Consider the following 20,201-nt stretch of genomic DNA (forward strand, 5'->3'; position numbering starts at 1 on the left):
TTTCTCCGATTCTGACTCTCACTGTGCTGTAATGGTGGGAGCCGAGCATAAGGGTGGCACTCGGGTGCCCACCCAACTCCTGTGCCCTGTGAGCAGTGGAGCGAGTCTCACCGTGGAACCAAACAGGATTGGGGTCCAGCTTCTCTATGGAGGCCTCCCTGCCCTCCCCAGCCAACTTCTCCACGAGGCAGTGGGCACAAGTGCCCAGGGCCCACGATACTGCTAGGGGTCCACAAAAATGCTTAAATTTCTTTTAAAATCAGAAAGAAAAAAAAAAAAAGGAACTTCTAGATGAAAGAAAATGCTCTAACATATATTCATCTTTGTACCAGCGCGTTCTAACATAGAATTTCAGTCCTTTTCTTATACGAGAAGTCCTTTGCTTGTGAAAGCAAACCCCCTCCCGCAAACCCCCTCCCCCACATCCCTTACGTCACTCGGGTGTGTGTTTCTTCAGCCCCAGGCCACACTCACCCCCGCCAGGCAGACAGCAAGCCTGCGAGTATTGGATCCTCCTTCTAAGAAGGTTGGGAAGGATGAGAACTTTGAGGATGGGGTCAGATCAATCCTGTCCGGGATTCCAGTCCCGGCTCTACCGCTGTCACTGTACCCTTGAACCTGTTTCCTCACCTGTAGAATGAAGACAGCAGCACCTGCCCCATGTGAGCAGTACTTAGAAAGCCAGAACCCTGGGGAAAGAGATGGGAGGGGCCCTGGCAGAGCTGCTGGACTGCGCACTGCCAGGAGAACTGGGGCGGGGCCCGGGAGCAGCTCAGGTCAGCGCCCGGCTCCTGGCCTCACTGTAGCCTTGGTTTCTTCATTTAGGGGGTTGGATGGGCAGCCTGTAAGGCCCCTTCCTGTTCTGACGCAGCAGGACATGTGTGTGCTGGCCTTCACACATCAGATTTTACACACACACACACACACACACACACACACACACACACACGCGCGCGCGCGCGCAGCCTCTCCGCTGACAAACCCACCAGGGCCCGCTGACTTTGGCTATAGGGCATTTATTGCAAATAGAACATCTGAGGTATGAGAAGCTGACCCAGACCCAGGCCTGCCCCTGGCTGGGGGCACAGCAGGCAGTCTCTCCTCACCCCCTGCAGGGCCCCCAGCACCGATGGCCCAACGCGGCCCACCGAGGACGGAGGGGCCCACGCACTGAGGTAGCTGCATCCAAAGCCCTCACGAGTATGACCCCCAGGCTCGCCCAGTTCCCACACAGACCCGGGCCTGGGGGGGCCGGGGGATGGGGACAGGCAGGCAGGAGCAGCCTGGGCTCCGGGGGGGCACGCCTGCGCCCCCAGCTCACTGCTGCTGCAGGCAGTCCTCAGTCACCCCCTGGGCGGCCAGCTCGGCCAGCACGTTCTGCAGGTAGTTGGGGTCGGGGTAGCCGTGGCCTGTCACGTTGCGGTCCATCTCTGTCTTGTGGTGAATCTCGTTCCACACCACTGTGTCGGTCTCCCCCGTGGTGCTGGACGTCCCTACTGTGAAGATAAGTCGCCTCTTCCAGGCCACCTTCAGCAGCTCCAGGACCTGCCCAAGGGGGAGGGGATGGTGGGGAGGCAGGAAGAGGGGGAAGGGGAGGGAATGGCGGGGAGGGGGGGAAGAAGGTGGCCGTGAACAAGCGCTTAGAACAAACCCCAGCTCCCGGGGCTGGCCTGGAGAGCAGACACCCACCCCGACACCCCCTCACCTCCCTAAGCCTCTTCACACCCTCGGAGCTGTCCCCACCCCAAAGCCACCACACCGGCTCTTCTGTCTGCCTGGCATGCTCTTCCCTGGCCTTCGGAGAGCTGGGAAGTCCCAACTCAGGTCTCAGTGCAGAGGTGGCTCTGCAGGCCACCGCCCCCACCACCCAGGTAGAACGGCCCCAGCGCCTCCCCATCCCGTCCTCCCACTGGAGCACCTGTGAGGTCAGCTCGTCTCTCCCTGGACCCCGGGCACCTGGGATGCCTAACGCACAGCAGGTCCCCGGGAAGGGGTGGCCCACACCCCAGCCGGCCCCCAGGCCTCATCCCCCTCTGCCTGTCGCAGTAAGGTGAGCAGAGGCAGATCTGGTGTGGCCGCTGAGCTGGGCCCTCCCCACCCCACCGCCTCCCACCGCACACAGACAGCTGGGCCCAGAGCTGCCAGCCGGGGGGAAGGGGGGCCACTCCCAGGGGCGTCGGCCGGGCCTTCACCTTGCGGCCCTGGGTGTTGTCCGGAAGGTAGCACTGGCGGGGAAACCCTCTGGCAGTGAACGGCTTTCCAGGGTTGGGGTGTTCCGGGCCCTGCAGGAGGCACACAGATGCGGGGAGTGGGAGCTGAGGGGCCCTCCGGCTGCAGAGGTGCTCGGACACGGGTGCCCAGCCTCACCCCTTCGCCTTCCAGGTGGGGCTACTGCTGCGCTCAAGTGACCAACCAAATCGACTGCCGTCTCACATCTCGCTCTGAAGACCCACCGTGAACACGGCGCCCACCCACGACTGCCCTCCCTGAACCCGGGCCGCTCAGCCTGGCGTCAGACACTCCGGCTAACTCCCTCCACTTCCCCAAAGAGCCCAGACCCTTTAGAGGCTGGGACGGAAGCGCTTGCTTCGCTGGCGGCCCTCCGGGCACGGGGCTCTCTGGACCGGATGGCAGGGCCCGCTGCCTGACACCCTCACTCGGGCACACAGCCCCTCCACTCTCGCTCCAGAAGTGGCCGGAGTGGGGCCCGAGACAGTGGCGGCAGGCTGGACAGAGGCTGGCGGTTGGAACCGCGCACAGCCCTTGCTGTGCCCTCGGCCACACGGTGACACGCCATGTACAACTCCAAAGTCCCCTCCCGCTCTGTGGCTCTACTGCTGTCTGGAGTGTTTCTAAATTTCACTTTGAGCCACAGAGAACTGGAGGGAAACCAGGGGAAGCACATAATTAGACAAAACCGAGTGACATCCCGTCAGACTCCTGGCCCCCACTACCCAGTATCTTCCCAACCTGCCCAGGCTCTGAGATCCCCCCACCTGGTCCAAGGCAGAGACCTCAGGGGCCAGGGCTCCCGTCTGGGTCCCCAATGAGCTTGGGTTCCTGTCCCCGCACGCCCCACGCAGGCCTGGATCAGGCCACTGAGCGGGTCCCTCAAGAGCAGTCAGGCCAGCCAGCCCTCCCCACCCTGTGCTCTGCCCCTGTGGGCTCGCCAGCCGGCCGGCCCAATAAAAGCGCTCCTCCTGCTTGGACGCTTGCTGGCCTTCCACCCAGTACAAGTCCAGCGAAGATGCCTCTGCCTCCAGGAAGCCCTCCCTGGCTCAGGAAAGGGCTAGGGCCACCTCTTTGCTTCCACAACCCTAGGAGCTGGCTCTAGCCCCCAGCACCAGTGCCTCCTGGTTGCTGGTGGCCTGACTTGGCAGCCTAGGCACCTTCACAGTGACCCGGGGTGTGCAGACTGCTAGGAGGGGGCAGGAGAGAAAGGACAGCACCCGAGAAGGGCTGATTCCAGAAAGATCCGAGGAGGCGTCTCTTGTGCCGGGGCCCCTTACCTGAATGCCATGGGGAATGTTGTAGACTATAAGGATTGTCCCACAGTCCTCGTGGCCGGGGAGGGACACCTGGAACGTGAACACCTCCATCTTCCCCCGGGGCTGGGTTCCAGTTTTCTCCCCATAGATGGTTTTGCAGGAAGGACACTGCAAGCTTCCATCCTGGGACAAGGCAGAATGCCGTGGACTGAGTCGGGGCCCCTGAGCGGGCACCCAGGCCAGCCACCCCGCTGGCTAGATGGGAAAGAGGCCCACAGGGACACGGGTTTGGCCCCGAGTCACACAGTGGGTCCCAGGCGCATTGCCCAACTCCCAGGCAGCCTCCTCACAAAGAAACTTGATTCTAGAAGCTTCCTTGGAAAGATAAGTTTTAACCCAGAAACTCATGCAATTTTCATTAAAGGGACAAGGTACCCAGAGACTGGCATCAGGTAAGAAAATGAGGTTTATGAGCAAAAGCTTGCACAGCCGAGTCATGTTTAAGATGAAAAAGAAAACCCTGTGAACGAGGGACTGATAAGCTGGCATCTTGGCTGGTACACGATGGCACGGGGACACTGCGCAAAGGCCAGGCCCCGAGGCCCACCACGGGCCTTCGTTCTCTCCGTCCCCCTAACCTGTCCACTCCGGCTAAACTACACCAAAGGCAGGGCAGCCAGGCATCGCCTGCCACCCCCAGGCCCATCCTGCTGCAGGGCCAGGGCTGCAGACATCTCAAGGCTGCCTCCGAGCAGGTCCTGGGCCTCTCACACGGCAGCCCCAGTCACCTGCTTAAGTGCAACATGACAGGTACAGGCTGCGGGAAGGAGACCCCGACCCCCACCCCTGGCCCTGGTGGGCCATGGGTACCTTGTTTCCGTTGCAGTACATGGCCAGCAGGCAGAGCAGGTGGAAGGCGTGGCTGCACTTGGCCAAGCGGCCCACAGCCACCGGCCCAAAGGTCTTGCTGTCGGTCGCGTCGCTGTAGCCGGACGCCATGGACAGCTTCTCCATACAGATGATGCAGTCCTGGAGGGAGACCCAACCCGGGGAACGCTCACCCATGGCCCTTGTGCCACAGCAGGTGAGTCCTGTAGGATCGACCTTCGTCTGCTGAAGTGCCTCACCCCAGTCTAACTCAATCTGACAGCTGTTTGTTCCGGAGGCTGGGAGCACAGAGGGCTCACCGTCACCACAGCAGAGGAGACGGCAGGCGGCACCAAGCGTGGGGGCCGGTGTAACAACTGAAGCACAGGCGGAGAGGGCGGCCAGAACAGCCAGGCAGAGAGGTAAGTACGGGAGGGGCCCTCAGCGCTGGGCTTTACAAGGGAAAGGGAACTTGTCAGACGCACAAGCATGGGAACGGGCCCGGGCCCTCGGGTAGAGAGAAGAAAGCGTTCTGAAGCAGGAGCCAGCGTTTCCGCTGGGAGGGGCGGCGCACCTGCAGGGCAAGGGGCGACCAGGATGCAGGAGACAAAGCGAGGTGGGGGGAGGACCAGATCCCAGGAGGCCCTGACGGCCACGTTCGGGGCTGGGGCTTCTTCGTCTTACACGTCGGGGGCCCAGCTGAGACGCTGTGAGCAGCGGGTACTAAGTCATCGTGGCCACCTGTCAGCTGTGTAGCCGGCAGCTTGGAGGGGGGGTGGCGGGGGGCAAAGCAGCCCAGCTGTGCTGGGTGAGCACAAAGGCAGAGACAGACAGACAGACAGCTGTGAAGGGGGAGGGCAGAGCAGGCTGGAGGGAGGGGCCGACGTGAGGATGACCTTCAGGTTTCTGTCCAAACCTTTACCAACCAGATGCTTCCTATGCACTCAGTTTGCAGGAGAAAGAGGCGAGAGAGTCCTCGGCTCTGGACTGGCACGAATGACCTTGACCCCCGCCCCTCCAGATTCTCCAGGACCCTCCACGCAAATCGGAGAAAAGTGGTGCCACAGCCCCGAAGCGAGGCTCAGCAGAGAGAGGCCCAGGTGCAGCCGTGACGGGGGTCTGGCAGGCTGGGTTAGCCACAGGAACCCCGACCGGCCCTCCCAACAGCGGGGGGCAGGATGGCTCTCTGGACGAGGCACCTTCCAGCGGGGGACAGGCTGGCATCCTCGTCTAAGCCACCCCTCATTTCCAAACAAAACCAAAAGCACCGTGGTTCCCGTGACACGCACCTCATCCAGGGCCGTCTTCAGCTCTTCTGTGTAGTTTTTTATCACCTGCTCTGGCTCTGGCTTTGGAGGCCCTCCTAAAAGAGAGAAGAACATAAGCGGTGTCCCGAGGAGAGCGAACTGGAGATGCTGGAACGAGAGAGAAAGGACGACAGGGAGCGGTCCAAGTTGCTGGGAGGGATGTTAGGGCGGCTCAGAGGGGAAGGTTAGCGTGCAGGAGAGGAGAGACCTGGGCCAGGCGCAGAACGCCCCGGAGCTCTGCCAGCTGAGCCCTTCCCGGCCCACGCCGGGGGCCCGGCCCCAGGAGCCCTGGAGGAGACGGAAGAGGGGCAGAGACAGCAGCTGGCCACAGCCCTCAGGAGGCACGACGGGGCCCTGCACACCTTCACTCAGGAAACCCGTCCCAGGCTTCAGAGGACATGCGGAAGGGTCAAACAGCAGCTTCTAAAACAGATACTCTGGAGCACATCCTGGCCGTGTTATTTTACTCAGCTTTCAACATTCTTGTAAGAAAGTCTCGGTAAGAGAAGTAAGTTTTCTGAGTCAAGTGTGTAGTGCGTGCCTACCCCATGGGGACATCTGTGTGCATACCAACTGCAGGTGACGGCCACACGGCCACAACAAACCACAGTCTTCTTGGGCTTGTCCCTGGACTGTGGGGTGTCAGTGACATGCCTCCTCCATTCCTAAGCTGCCCACAGTTCTGTCCCCGACCCCTCCTCCCGAAACCTCCCACTTCTCTGTGTGCACCTGTGCAGGAAGCCCGGAGCGGCCCTGCACCAAACAGGCCCCACCCCAAGGAGAAGAAACGCCCCCAGCTAGAGAATCAGCATGGCAGGGGTTCTCCAGGCAGAGGCAGCTGCAGAATCACAGAGGGACAGCAAAGTGGAGCACAGGGGAGGGACCAGGGAGACCAGCGCAGCCTGGGAAGAGTGATCCCGGCAGGGCTTGTCATCCTGTCTCAAGGTCAGGGGGAGCTCCTGGTCCTAGACCCTGAGACCAGAGGGGCTCTGGTGTGAACCCAAGCTCACGGCCATCAGCCTGTGGCTGCAAAGACTTACAAGCCTGAGCTCCTTCTAGACCAGAGAAGGCCAGGTGACAGTTATGAGGGGAGCAGAGGGGCAGGGACCTGGTGATGTCAGGTTGGATTCTGGCTCTTGGGCTGGGACCAAATCAGGTCACCTCTGAGTCTCAGTCCTCTCATCTAAAAAGTGGACCCAATACCAACCAAAGCCGTGATCACTGTAAGGGCATTAGCTGCTATGACCTGAAAAACAGCTAGAGGCAAAGGAAGACCACGCACCCCATACACACGCACACGCACCCCCACAGACTTCTAGGACTCTGACTCTGGTCGCTGGGGAGAAAGCCAGGCAAAAGCACAGTCCCCACCGGCACCGGGTGGCCATCCTGCTGGCTGGGACTCTATTCTGATTGAGGGGAGGAGGCCTTCTAGAAAAGACTGGTCTAGAAGGCCACGTCGACTAGGGACAGGCCAGTCTCCAGCTGGACCCTGGGATCCCTCCAGTGAGGCCTGGCTCAGCACCCCTACCTCTCTGCCTGCCTGTGCCCAGGCAGCCTTTCAGAACTGGAGGTAACTCACCAGGAGCCACTTTTCTCAAAGGGGGCCAGCCAGGTGACCGCCTACCCCACGAAAGGGACATCCGAGCCCAGGAAGGCCAGAGCGTCTGCTGAGAGCCTTGTTTTCCCGGGGCAAACCCGAGTGCCTCAGGAAGCTGCCGGCCTCTGAGGCAGAGTAAGAAGGGGGAGCAGGGCAGGAGCGACTGCTAGGGGTGGGGCGGGGCTGGGCAGGATTAGCCCCGCCCCTCCCTGGCCTCCCTCCTCCCCCGTTGGGCGGGGGTTAGACAAGCAGTGAACAGGATCAGAGCAACCACCGTACTACTGCTACTTGCCAGGCGCTTCCCAAGCGATTTACTTCCTATTCCTCCCACAAGCAACCTGCCCTGTAGGAGGCGCTCCGCTCATGAACGGGAGGCTTGTGTGAGTTCACAAAGCCCGTGAGCTCTGGAAACCCAGGACTGGCGGAGCCAGAGCCATGCCCCCTCTCACACCATCTGAAGGTCACCAGAGCGGTCGCACTTCTCTGGCCCAACGATGGAAGCAGAGCCATCATCGGCTTTAGAAACGGCAGGTTTAGAACTTACTACCCACAGGCCCCTCCACCTGAGTTCTGTTAAAACTCACAGCGCCTTCCAACGGTTCTGAAACCCCTTCCTCCCTGGCCGTGTGACGGCCAGGGCAGTGGTCATCGGGGGACCCCTCTGAAGTAGCCCCACATGGGCTGGCCCTTCGAAGGAAGCGGCAGAGGGCCGTGGTGGTCAGAGAAGAGCGTTCGGTGCAGAAGAGTCAGAGGCAGCAAGACTCGGAGGAGGCTTAGCAGAGGCCAGAGAGTATTTGTGAGCAGGAACTACCTTTCATGGACATTTTCCTCAATCTCTTAACTGAGCTGTGACTTTTAGAGGCCAGACAGGAGGCGGGAGGGCTGGCGGGCTGGGGTGCGCGGCTAAGACACACAGGGAGTCCAATGGCTGACATCAGAATACTCGTCATGCCTACACGGGGTGCGAGATCAGACATGCAGAGAGGGGAGAAACGTTAGAAGGAGTCGTTCAGCATGTGACCTCCACAAACCCCGGCTGTGTCCAGCTGGCACTGTCAACGGCCATCAGGACCTGCCGATCTCCCCGGGGAATCCGGCTGCTCGAGGCTGCCAGGGCCTATCCGGGCCGGCAGGGCTAAGCTCTGGGTCGGGAACCAGCGAAATGCCTGGCTGGTGGGAGCCTTGGCCCCAAGCTCCAAAGGGGTCTGTGCAAGCAACCCATCAGCCCGTGCCTGGAGCATGCAGTGGGCGAGTCTGCTGCTTCGGGAGGGCAGAGGGCAGAACGCCACCCCCGGAAGCCTCCTCAGCAGTTCTGGTGGGCGCCTCTCTGTGCCAGGCATGAGGAAGGAGAGCAGACGGGCGACACAGAAGGGCGCAGCCAAGCTATGGAGACGCAGATGGGCTGGAGCTCACGGTCCTCGCTCTGTGCCCCCTCGGCCGCGCCTCTCAGCTCCTGCTCACCTTGCCCCCGTGCGGCGCTGCCTGTTTTGCACGCCGCACCTGGCCCGCCTAGGTGCCTTCAGCGCCATCGCTGGGGCGGGGCGGGCCAGCGGGAATGCTGCCCCGGGCCTGCTCCCCCACCGAGGCGTCCCCTTGGCCCCTGTGGCCGCTCCTCTGGAGCAGTTAAGGTCCCAGGCCGTGGCTTCTTTCTCTGGTCCCCTTTGCCCTGGGTGGGAGCACAGGGGCAGCCCACAGCGTGAGGGAGCGCAGCAGGCAGCCGCGCCAAGTGGCCTGTCCAACCTTGTCCCTCCTTCCTGATGCCTGCAGGAGGGATGCCTCACTCCTCAGCCTGGCGCTCCACACGCATCCTAGCTGGACCCTCACCCGCGCTCCCCAAGGACCTGGAACACAGCACGTCCTCCCGCTGGAGTCCCCGTTCCTGCCACACTCTCAGGCACCCTGCTGTCCACAGCACCCTCTACCCAATCCTCCCTGTCCCTAGTCAGGCTCAAAAGCACCTCCTCCCCCAGGGAAGGGAGCTCTGGGCTTCCCCTCGGGCACCTCCCTTAGGGGGGCTTTCTAGGTGCTCAGAATGTGGCAAGGGGTCTGGGCACAGCGGACAAGCCAGGTGGACCTGCTGCCCACTCCAGAGGCGATCCAGAGCGGTGAGGAGAGATCTGGCCTCGGGATCCACTGGGGCCCACTGTGGCCTCCACCAGAGAACAAAGGCTCTCAATGGGGCAAATGCGCCCAGTTAGGGACAGAAGCAGAGGCCGGCAGCCTGGGCAGCACAGGGTGCGTTGTGGTGGTCACTCCCAGGAGACACCAAAGTGCACATCAGAAGATCGAGGCTGGACACTGGGTGCCCGCTCATCAGGTGATTCGATGCCACCAGCATCCCAAGGTTGTTCCTGGGCTCAAATTATGGGTTCCCTTGGAACTAAACATCGGGTGGGCCAAATGACAAGCAGGCACAGGGGGCAGATAGATGGAAAAAAAGAGAACAATCCCTTAGGAGAACCCTGGCGCTTTGTACTTGCCCCAACATGCACCAGTTCCCGCCCATCAAGCAGACCCCTCTGCACTGGCTGCCCCTCCCTGAGCGGCAGCCCCTCCCTGACTGCCCATCTGAAACAGCCCCGTCCCCCTCCTGCTCCGTCTCCTTCACTCTGCCCCAAGAGGTGCCCGGTCCCTGCCTGCTGGGGAGCAGACATCCCTGAGGCGACCACATCAGCCCCGCAAGAGGCCAGCGTGAACAACGCCCCTGCCCTTCTCAATGCAGGAACTGCTCCTCCGAACTCGAGACACAGACAGCGAAGTCCTAACTTAGACGTCCACAGACAAGCAGGCCATGCCCTGCAGGTCTGCCTTCTTGTGAAGAAGTGTGAAAATCACCCCAGAGCTAACACTTCACAAAAGCGGCGTCCAGTGGACAGGATTGGGCAGGGGGGGGGGGACCAAGAGGGCCCATCACATCTTCCCCAATAGCAAGGGCTCAGGGACAGCCCCCCCAAATCGGCGTAACAGCTCGGATAGCCACGGCTTTTCCTGCTCTCGTCTTGATCTGCCGGAGCCCCTGGCAGGTCCTGCACATGGGCAGATGTGCAGACACCCCCTTTCTGATGTCCAGCGTTGGCCTTCCGTCTAGTGACCAGGGCTCAGGTCCAAGCCTACCCTCCGCTGGCCCTGGCCTTACCAAGCTGGGCTCAAGGCCAGTACCACTCCCCACTGGCTGACCGGTCTTGGGCAGGTCTTGGTAGCGTAAAATGCAGACACTCCTCCTCCCTCGCAGGGTGGGAGCCTGGCCCCGGTGTCGGAGGCCCACTCCTCCCCACCCCCCTTAAGAAGAGGCCCTGGCCGGGCTGCAGGCAGCAAAGCCAGCACCTGACGCGCCTGGCTGACACGGAGGTGGATCTTCCACCAGCGAGAGGGGCGCGCAGCCCTACCGCAGTACATCCCCGGGCTGGAGACCTACCTGCAGACCCCTGTGCCCAGGTGCTCACCCCAATGCGGTGAGCGTGTTCCCAAATCCATAATCGAATCCGTAACTGCAGCCCAGCTGAGAGGTCTCTCCAGACCCTGCTTCTTGGGGGTGGGCGCAGGATCCCTGGTTCCCTGGTGCCCCACACAGCGGCCCCAGCTTCAGGTACGAGCCAGAGCCACATATTCAGACTGGGCAGCGTCTGGCCGCTGGCTCGTCTACTACTCTTTCCTCACTGGGACCCAGTTCCTGAACCTTTGGGGTCTGTTTCCCTGACAAGCAAATGGAGATTAAAATACCTGCCTGCCTCCAGGATCGCTGTGAGAGCCCAGGCGGCAGGGGACACAGAGGATGTGGCCTGCAGACGGTCCAGCCTCAAGAGCTCCTCAGTACCCAGACTACTTCTGAGCTGTGTGCAGAGGTGATCACGGCATTGGTATTAAGGCCTCAGTGACCGCAGAGCTGAACGGGGCTGGGCGCGTGCAGGCTGGGCCCATTCCCCCACAACCTCTCTCCAACAAGACCAGCACCACACGCACGCACACGCACACACACACACAGGCCTGAAACACCTGTGGCGTCGGATGCCACGAGAAGACCTAAACTGGGCAGGGACTTCCTAGTCGCCACATTTTTGCTCACTGTTCTCTCTGCCCCAGCAAAGGGCTGATGGCTGAGCAGCTGACAGACTGAAAGCCTCCCCTCCTGGGGCTTTCCCGGCCCCACTCTACCGTCCTCACCGCCTCTGACTGGTCCTTCCATGTCCTTCAAGGGCTCTTCTTCCCGGCATCCAACTGGGTCTCCGTAAGCTCACTCCCGGGGGGCGGGCACGGGCCGCCCCACTCCACCCCACGCCGCTCTTCTGAACTGCTCATCCAAACCTCCCTGCCTCTGGGACAGCTCCGCCTGTCGACAGCCACAGCCATCACCCCACCCATCGCCCCATCGCCTCACAGCGAGAAGCCCAGACTCTGAGGCCAAGAATGCCTGGGGCTGAATCCCAGCTCTGCCAAGGGCTGGCTGGTTGGCCCTGGGAGGTTTGCGGAGTTCTCTGAGCCTCACTTTCCTTAAACATAAAATGGGAATCAAAGTTCCTCCCCCACAGAGTTGCTATTGGGATGAAATGAGTTACCACACATGCAAAACCCCTAGTCCTTCCTCCTTAATTATGATGATTTATTATCTCTGTCGGCAGCTGTACACCAGGCCTCATTCCATTCCTTCCCTCTCACAACCAATCCAACCACCAAGTCAGAAGCCCTTACCTCCATCTACGGCCACGACCCTAGTCAGTGGCTGGCCCACCTGAGGCATGAAGTCCAGGTCCACAGGGTCTCCCTGCCTCTAGGCCTGGTCCCCTCCAATCCCCTCTGTGCTACCACAGTGACTCACCCAACACCCAGTCTGGTTAGCTCACTCCTCTGCCTCCATCTTTAAATGTTGGAGGCTCACCAGACTCCTCAGTGTATCTTCAAGTACGATTTTACATTTCCCATAAGTTAAAAAATAACTTTCAGTGGCTTCCTAATACCCGCAAGAGGAATTTTAAGAACAGTTTGGGGCTTCCCAGGTGGCACAGTGGTTAAGAATCTGCCTGCCAATGCAGGGGACATGGGTTCGAGCCCTGGTCCGGGAAGATCCCACATGCCGCGGAGCAACTAAGCCCGTGCGCCACAACTCCTGAGCCTGCGCTCCAGAGCCCACGAGCCACAACTACTGAGCCCACGTGCCACAGCTACTGAAGCCCGCGCACCTAGAGCCCGTGCTCCGCAGCAAGAGAAGCCACCGCACCGAGGAGCCCGCACACTGCAACGAAGAGTAGCCCCCGCTCGCCGCAACTAGAGAAAGACTGCGCGCAGCAATGAAGACCCAACGCAGCCAAAATAAATAAATTAATCAATTAAAAAAAACCAACCGTTCAAAGGTGTAAGGTTAACAAAAGATCTAGAGAGACACAAAAGCACTTACTCAAAATGTTAACTCCAGCCAAGAGTTCTATGAGTTCCCCAGGGGGCCCCTTTAGGGAAATGCCTAAAGCATTTGGGGACAGCAAAGTGACTCCTGAACCATAATTCAAGGCGATGTGAAAACGTAAAAGATGGGGAAAGGCCACACCAGGGCACCCACCGTCATTAGGCATGACCCGCCCCGCCCCCCCCCCCCCCCCCCCCGCCCCAACACCGAGACAAACGAACAGCCACCCAGGCTCATCCGCTGGGGGATACACCATCACTGAAAAAAGGCACCGCCCCCCAAGGAGCCTCTCTGGGTTTCCATGAGAACACACAGGGTAACAAGACCCCTGCCCCACAATATCCTCCCCCTACCCCACGCATTCTCCCCTGCCCCCAAGTCCTGGTCCTGCCAGACACAGTCTGTTCTGGAACCTGGACCAGGGAGCAGCCTGCCTACCTGCGAGAGCTTGCTGGACCCTGCTGGGCTTCGACATCTGCACGGGCACCGTGGCGGGGACGCTCCTGGGGCTGCTCACTGGACCGCTGGGCAGGGAGGCACTTGGGGAGAAGAGAGGGCAGAGCTTAATGTGCGGAGCCGACTTAGCAGAAACAGGAGCCGGAGAAACACCGAGTAAGGAAGACACGGGTGCTGCCGAGGCCCCTTTGTGGTTTCACTTCCCGCAGCTGCCTCTGTACAGTGAGGGCTTCTGTTTTTTTCTTTTTTTAAAGAAAAGATCCCGATGAAGAGTATCTGGAAGGAGGAGCAAAGAGATCTGATGTTCACTCCTCTCAGACCCAAACTAACCAAGAAAGAGAATCTGAATACTTGATGTTAAGCCAGAGGCCGGCCCGCCATCACTTCCCCTGTGAAAATCAAGCGACAAAAGTCAAACTCCAAGTTGGGCCTTGGGGAGGGGAAGGAACTGTAGGCAGGGACGGGGCAGCGACACGAAAGAACACTGCTGGGGATGAACCTCATCTTTTTACAAGATATTGAGAATGAAGCTTTGGCTGTCAAAAAACGTTCTCCTGGACAATCAGAGACTCTGAAGACAAACCTAAAAGAATTATGAACTCACCAGCTTCATCAAAAGGAGGGCTCTGTGGTTCCCTGCAGAGCGGAAGTCCAGCAGAAACCACTCTGAGTGGTCCAGACCAGTACCACCAGTAACAGGACCAACCAACATCAGAAACCCCAAGAGAAGATGCTCCGAGAAGGAAATAACACCCCTTTTGTGGTTCTTGCCAAAACAGCAATAACCTCAGTCCAGTCATGAGAAAACGTCTGACGAACCCAAATTAAGGGCCATTCGACAGGAGGCCACAGGAGGAGGAACAGGTGGAGGAGGAGAAATGACAACTGGACGCAAAGTGGGATCGTGGGACAGAAAGACAACTGCAGAGGAAACACCGATGAAAGTGGGAAAAGTCTTTAGCTAACAGTCCTGCACCAGTGGTGAGCCTCTCTCTGGTTCTGAGCCGCACCGTGTTTACGAAAGACGTTAACGCGAGAAGTCAAGTAAGGGCGGTTAGGGAAACTCTGTACTATTTCTGTGACTTTTCTGTAAATCCCAAATTAGTTCAAAATACAGGAAATTTTTTTTTCAATGAAGGTCTTGCTTCCCACAGTGACTAATTCCAGGTCTCTCACTTGGTTTTAAGCCGTTATATTTTTAAACGGTAATAAACCCGTGCCATTATGGTTTCAGGGAGCCCTGCCCTGGTGACAGCTGGCGTAGATGGCCCGCCATGCCTGCTACCTCCTCCCCCTCCCGGTGACTGCGTCCTCCAATCCAGCACTGCCCATGTTCAAGGTGACGCAGTGGGAAGGGTTTTGAAACCCTTCCACGCAGTCCCTCCACTGGAGCTCCCCAAGGACAGGCCCTGGGCATGTTCCTCTCTGTTCCACTGGGCCCAGCCTGGATCCAGGAGCTGGGAAGATGCTCAGGAAACGATGGACGCCTCCAGTCTGCTGTGCCACCCTTACAACGGTCGGCAAACCAGCAACCACCTGGTTACGGCAAATGCTTCTGGAAGCTGCCCAGATCCTTCCCTACTGCTGGCCTGGGGTCACGGGTCCCACTGGTGGACACAATAGGGAGCTGCTGGTTCTGACCCAAATCAGAAAATTTCATACTGGCTGGTACTGGTTTTCATTTCTGGACTATTCTCCCCAAACAGAATAACCTGTGCGGCCACGCTTCCTGCCACCCTTATCTACCCTCAGCCCCAAGAAGACAATGGAACTGGATCAGGGCGCTCTGATGATGTGGGGGTCGGGGGGGTGGGGGTGGGGTTAGGTGTGTAGGACATAGGGCTAAGGTTTTGGCCCCGCTATACTCCGTTTAATTTGAAGCCACGCCCCACTCCCTTCCTGAGCCTGTTTCTTCAATTCTCAGGTTCTAGAAGTGAAGAATTTGAGAAGACACAGCCCTTGGAGGCATCCTTCATCTCCCAAGCCAACCCGACAGGGAGCACTAAGCTTCAGCCCATAACCAGGAAGCTGGAAAGCCAAAGCCTGGCTCTGCCACTGCACTGGGCTACTCAGTGGGCTGGGCATCACTGGCCCAGCAGGGGTCGGAGAAGCGGGATCCTCCCTTGCTGGTGAGAGGCACGTATCTGAGGGAGAAGGCCTAGGTTCTAGAGCAGAAAGCAGACAGGCAGTAAGGCTTCCAATGAGCAGCTCACCCTGGAACTGGGACCAGGAACCATGGCTAAGTTCAATCTGCTTAGGGGGTCTCAAGATGTTGTCACTTGCCCTGCGACCTTCCCCAGCTCCTCCCCCATGCATTTCTCTGCTGTGATCAGAAGGAACAGAGCAGTAAAAGGATCCAGTGGGTCCCAAGATGGGGACTCTCAGGGGTGGACAGAACCTCAGAGGTCGCTGATCTCCCTGCACCGTCCTCTAAAGGGCTCAAACTGGCAGAGTGTTCCCCGATGTGGGGGCACCATATGCCCATGAAGTGCCCTTCCGAGAGTTCCCTCTCACCTGCCTCATGCACCCGTCCCACCTGCTGGGTTCCTGGCTCTACCTACTAGGCCCTCCCTGCCTTGCCTGTCTGGGACCGTCTCCAGGAGCTTCCAAGTGGAGCTGGGAACACGAGACAGGAAGATTTCTAGTCTTCTCCGCAGACAGGACTGGACAGTCCCAAACAGGGGGCAGAGCTAGAAGGCTGGACGGTGAGGCACACAAAGCCTGGTCCAGCTCCCCACAGGCTGCCACCCACCGGGGAACCTCTGAGCACGTGCAGTACAAGAAGCGTACGATGTGGAACCTGGCAACCCCCTTCCAGCCCCCGCAGCGCTTAAAAGCTGGGTGCCCTGGTGCATGTCGAGTCCCCTCTCTGAGTTTTACTTTCTCTCTCTGTAAGATGTGAGCAATTCCCCAAGGCCCCCAGGGTGTCTGCGGGGCTCAATCTGCAGCACCATCCAAGTGCCCACTGTTTCCTAGGTCTGAGCGGAGCCAGGCGGCTCCGGGAGGGCTGCAGGGCCCTCACCAAACCCTGAAATCCACAGCCCTATCAGAGCAGAAGGAAACTTCAGAAACTGACCCGCCCAATTCTGTAACCCTCAGAGAGGAAAAGAGAGACGCAGAAAGAGAACAGAGTGCAGCCGAGGGCCTACAGCGAGTCAGGGGCAAGGACCCACTGGAACCCAGGACCCCAATCCCACAAGTCTGAAGAGCCTGGCCGATACTAGGAGGGAGTGGGGTGCTTTCAGAGGCTGGGAGAACAGCAGCAGCAAGAACAGAGCTGACGGAAGCAAACTGAGAGCCGTTTTCCTAGGCCGGGTTAGTGCAGGGACTAAGCTCCCCGAGGCCTAGCCACACCAAAGCTGCAATAGAGGGCTGGCCCTAATCACCACCCCGAGCCATCAGAACGCTAAACCAGCCGGCACACCCTCTATTACAAAATCTGTGCGTGACACATTTTGGAAAGTCTTCCATCCAACATCACTGAAACACAAGTTTTGGTGCTTAAAGGGATAAACTTCAGCTACTAGGAAATTTATTTAAACCCAGCGGCTCAGTGACAAATCATGTGTCTTCTCCATGGATTACTGCCTACTCGGAAAGGCTCCTGGGGCAACAGGCAAATCAGTCAGCCAAGGTTTTACCCAGATTGAGCAAGAAGTGATTTGAAACTATGTGGGTTACAAAAAAAAAAAACCACATGGGTTCCACAAATTTTGATTTCACTGACTCACATGTCCTTCCCAACAGCTACCAGTAAACACTTTCTCCTCCACACATGCGGTAACCTTCACCTGATGCTGCTGCCATTCACTTGGCTTTGAGAACTATATCACAGCCGCTAGAAGACTAAGGTGCCAGGTGTTTTCAAATCCTTCCGGCCCTGCTGGGTTAAGAGGTCAGGGATTTATTAAACCCCTTCTGGCTCTACAACAGCCATTAGAGAAGGGTTAACTGCAGAGAACCACACTACAAATTAGACAGGAGAACACCGGCCCCTGCGAGTGAATGTCACCCCTCCCAGCTCCTGAAGAGCTGCAGGAGGTCAAGGTGAACACCCCCTTCAGGCGGCAGGTCCCTTTGAGGCTGTTTCACCTGCCAGAGCCTGCTGGCCCAGCTCCCTCCTGGTTTACAACGCAGGGCAGCAGGGTAAGAAGCAACACGCACGACTCAGCAGCAAAGGTAAGGCCGTCTGGCCCGGCAGCCTTCCATCCTGTAACTGGCCTGGATGGCACTGACGGGACCCACCTCAGTAGCCTCTTGGGCCCTCAGGCTGGGGAGGGGAGACCAGAGAAATATCAGGGGAGACTGATGGGCGCCCCATACCAAAAGAAAGCAACAAAGCCCATGAAGTCGCCTGGCTCAATCCCAGCATCCCAGCTCTAGAACCATCTAGAAACTTGCCAGTTAATTTGTAAGAACATAAGCCCCAGGAGGCTAGGCAAAGCCAACCTAGTCATAAAAGCAGCTCCAACCTTGCTGATAATCCTTCTGGGCTGGCAAACATGACATGTTTTTCTCTAAAACAGACTGACTCACATACTGGAAGGGGCCTCACAGAGCACTGGGAGGGGCCTCACAGAACACTGGGAGGGGCCTCACAGAGCAATGGGAGGGGCCTCACAGAACACTGGGAGGGGCCTCACAGAGCACTGGGAGGGACCGGGTTGGCATGGAGCCTAGCTTGCTTATGTCTCTGTGCAAGCCCACAGAGAAGGCCCAGGCCATACCTCCCTGTGCTCCCGATTCCCAGAGAGATCTCAGATCCACGTGCCCCAACTCCTGGAGGACACGTAGGAAGACACCCGGACCCAGGGGGCCCATCCCCTCCTCTGTGTATTGGCGGCTTCTGCGCGCACCCCTCAGGACGCCCTCTGCCTTCCTCTCACTCTGCCTTTTAGACAGCTTCAAGAACTCCATGTGGGGAGTTCCCTGATGGCCTAGCGGTCAGGATTTAGAACTTTCACTGTAGAGGCCCGGGTTTGATCCCTGGTCGGGGAACCATCCCACATGCCACGCGGCATGGCCAAAATACAAAAAAATAATTATTAAAAAAAATTTTTTTTCAAAAAAAAAAAACTCCACATGCCCCACAAGGGGCCTGGGTTTGATCCCAGCTCTGCCACTTCCTGGCTGTGCTGCCAACCTCGTCAGCCTCAATGTCCTCCCCTGTAAGCTGGGGACACCCCCTACCATATGGCCATTGGAGGATTCACGAAATCACCCACACAGCCTGCTGAACAGGGCCCGGCTATAACATGCGCTTGGTGAGTGCCAGCTGTCACTGTCCTATCGAAGCTGGAAGGTCCTCTGAAGCCTAACTAGAAGCTGCCAAGGAGGTCTCGGCCACACTGGGGCGCTTCAGCCCTCCCTGTGGTCAGGTGGGCTGGTGGGCGGGCTTGGTGAGTGACGTGGCACCGAGAGGCTGACTCCCTGGGCAACAGGGCGGCCACAGGCCTACACATCCAGTCACCACCCGCCCAGGTCACCCTCTCAGAAATCAGCCCCCATCCCGGCTAACACTCTGAGTTCTCAAAATGTTCTCCAGGCCCCAGACCCTCAGTAATAATCGATGATGAGGCCCTGATCACTGACAGGTCTCTGAGCATCCCAGATGCACCCACCACTGGCCACTCAGGGGTTTCCCCACTTTAAAGCACCACCTGGTCTGGACGGGGCCCATTTCATCATCTCAGGGTGCCCTATGAGACATGGACTGCACCAGCACAGCAGCTGCCCTATGTCACCTGCTGCCACCCCCAACATGCTCAGCACTTTGCTCTCTCCTCAACCAACTTTTAAGCACCAAAGCTGGGCTCACAGCCTTCCCTGGATGAGGCCGTGGGCTCAGGGAGAGGGCTGAACCTTCCATGTCTGTGACTCCAGGGCCAGGCACATAGACGGAGTCAGAGAAATGTCCTCAGGTACCCGGCCCCAGCTATGTGGCACACAGGCACAGCCAAAAAAATCTTTAACTGCTCAGAGAGCCCAATTCTCCTGGGTCAATGAAAGGATCACTGGTTTTAACCCATGGGGCAACTACCAGCACTCAAGTGCCAGAAGTCAGGTAGGCTCCCCGGGACACAAGGCTGTGCATGGCGTGGCACCTCAGCACCACGTGACACGTGCAGCGCTGGGGCACGTGCAGAGGGGATGACGCAGCAGGGACAGCCGAGGAGGCAGGTGCTGAGGCTGCGGGCATTTGGGGGGAGTCCTCCCAGCTAAAGAAGAGCAGAAACCCAAGCCCGCTAACAAGGCATGCGGGTGGACAAAACGACCGTCCGCGTAACACAAGATACCTGGCTGCGCCGGCAGCGGACAGTCCTGGGGGCTGGTGCTGAGGTCCCACGTGGGAGAGGCTGGAGCGGTAGAGGGGCTGGTTCCCCAGGGAGGGCAGCGCCCCAGCCCAGAGGTTGGCGGTACTCAGCTTGGGCGCAGACCTGGCCCCAGAGAGTGAGGGCTTGTTGTACGGAGAAAAGGCCTGGTGGGCCCCCAAAACAACGGCGGTCCTGTGGGGTGGCTGGGGGACTGCGTAGGCAGGAAGGTTGGTCATGGAGTGGCGGTAGCGGCCTGACATGGGGCCGGCTGCGCCGCCGCCGAGGCACTGATGGCAAGAGCAGGCCACTCCCGTGTGGCCCGGTGGGGCAATGACAGTGGTCGCTGGGTACGGGGGCCCTGCCTGGCGCCGCACGCTCCGGCAGAAGCTGGAAGTCTTGTTGGTCTGCGTGTGGGTGGCACAGTTGACGGTGTAGTTGTACCCCAGGGCAGCCAAGTCCACGAGCTGGGCGCCCCTGGCCACCTGCTGCTCCAGGTAGTCGCAGACGCTGGCTTCATACGCCGTCCAGGAGCCGTCGTCACTCAGCCACTCCCAGACGATGCCCCGGCCCGGGGCCGAGTGCTGGGGAAACAGGTGCCTCCGCACAGCCCGCATGGTGCCTGTTTTAAAAGGAGCGTTGCACATATAAAGTTCACCTGCTAGCCACTCACCACCTCCCAAGAAAAGGGAGTTTAAAAATTCTTTTTTTCCTACAACCAAAATAAAACAACATGATCACGGTGTATATATGGTCATCCTGCTGTCTGACCTAAAG

At 59.0% G+C, this 20,201-nt stretch overlaps 1 protein-coding gene across 3 annotated transcripts in view; it reads right to left on the reverse strand.

Moving 5' to 3' along the window:
* Window positions 1-1,016: 1,016 nt before the first annotated feature.
* The window catches only part of DTX2 (deltex E3 ubiquitin ligase 2), a 33,487-nt gene continuing 14,302 nt past the window's right edge, over window positions 1,017-20,201 (reverse strand). For 2 of the 3 annotated variants that reach the window (XM_082670598.1, XM_082670600.1), the window contains exons 3-10: window positions 19,410-20,046; window positions 13,096-13,196; window positions 8,074-8,214; window positions 5,645-5,718; window positions 4,359-4,517; window positions 3,510-3,671; window positions 2,193-2,282; window positions 1,017-1,545 (exon numbers count right to left, since the gene is read on the reverse strand). In XM_082670598.1, coding sequence (XP_082526724.1) covers window positions 1,318-1,545; window positions 2,193-2,282; window positions 3,510-3,671; window positions 4,359-4,517; window positions 5,645-5,718; window positions 8,074-8,214; window positions 13,096-13,196; window positions 19,410-20,046 — 1,592 coding nt within the window. In that variant the 3' untranslated portion in view covers window positions 1,017-1,317. The remainder of the gene's footprint in view (window positions 1,546-2,192; window positions 2,283-3,509; window positions 3,672-4,358; window positions 4,518-5,644; window positions 5,719-8,073; window positions 8,215-13,095; window positions 13,197-19,409; window positions 20,047-20,201) is intronic. The other variant, XM_082670599.1, reaches the window with a different exon arrangement.

Source organism: Grampus griseus (genome assembly GCF_964374135.1).
Source record: "Grampus griseus genome assembly, chromosome: 14".
Taxonomy (NCBI): domain Eukaryota; kingdom Metazoa; phylum Chordata; class Mammalia; order Artiodactyla; family Delphinidae; genus Grampus; species Grampus griseus.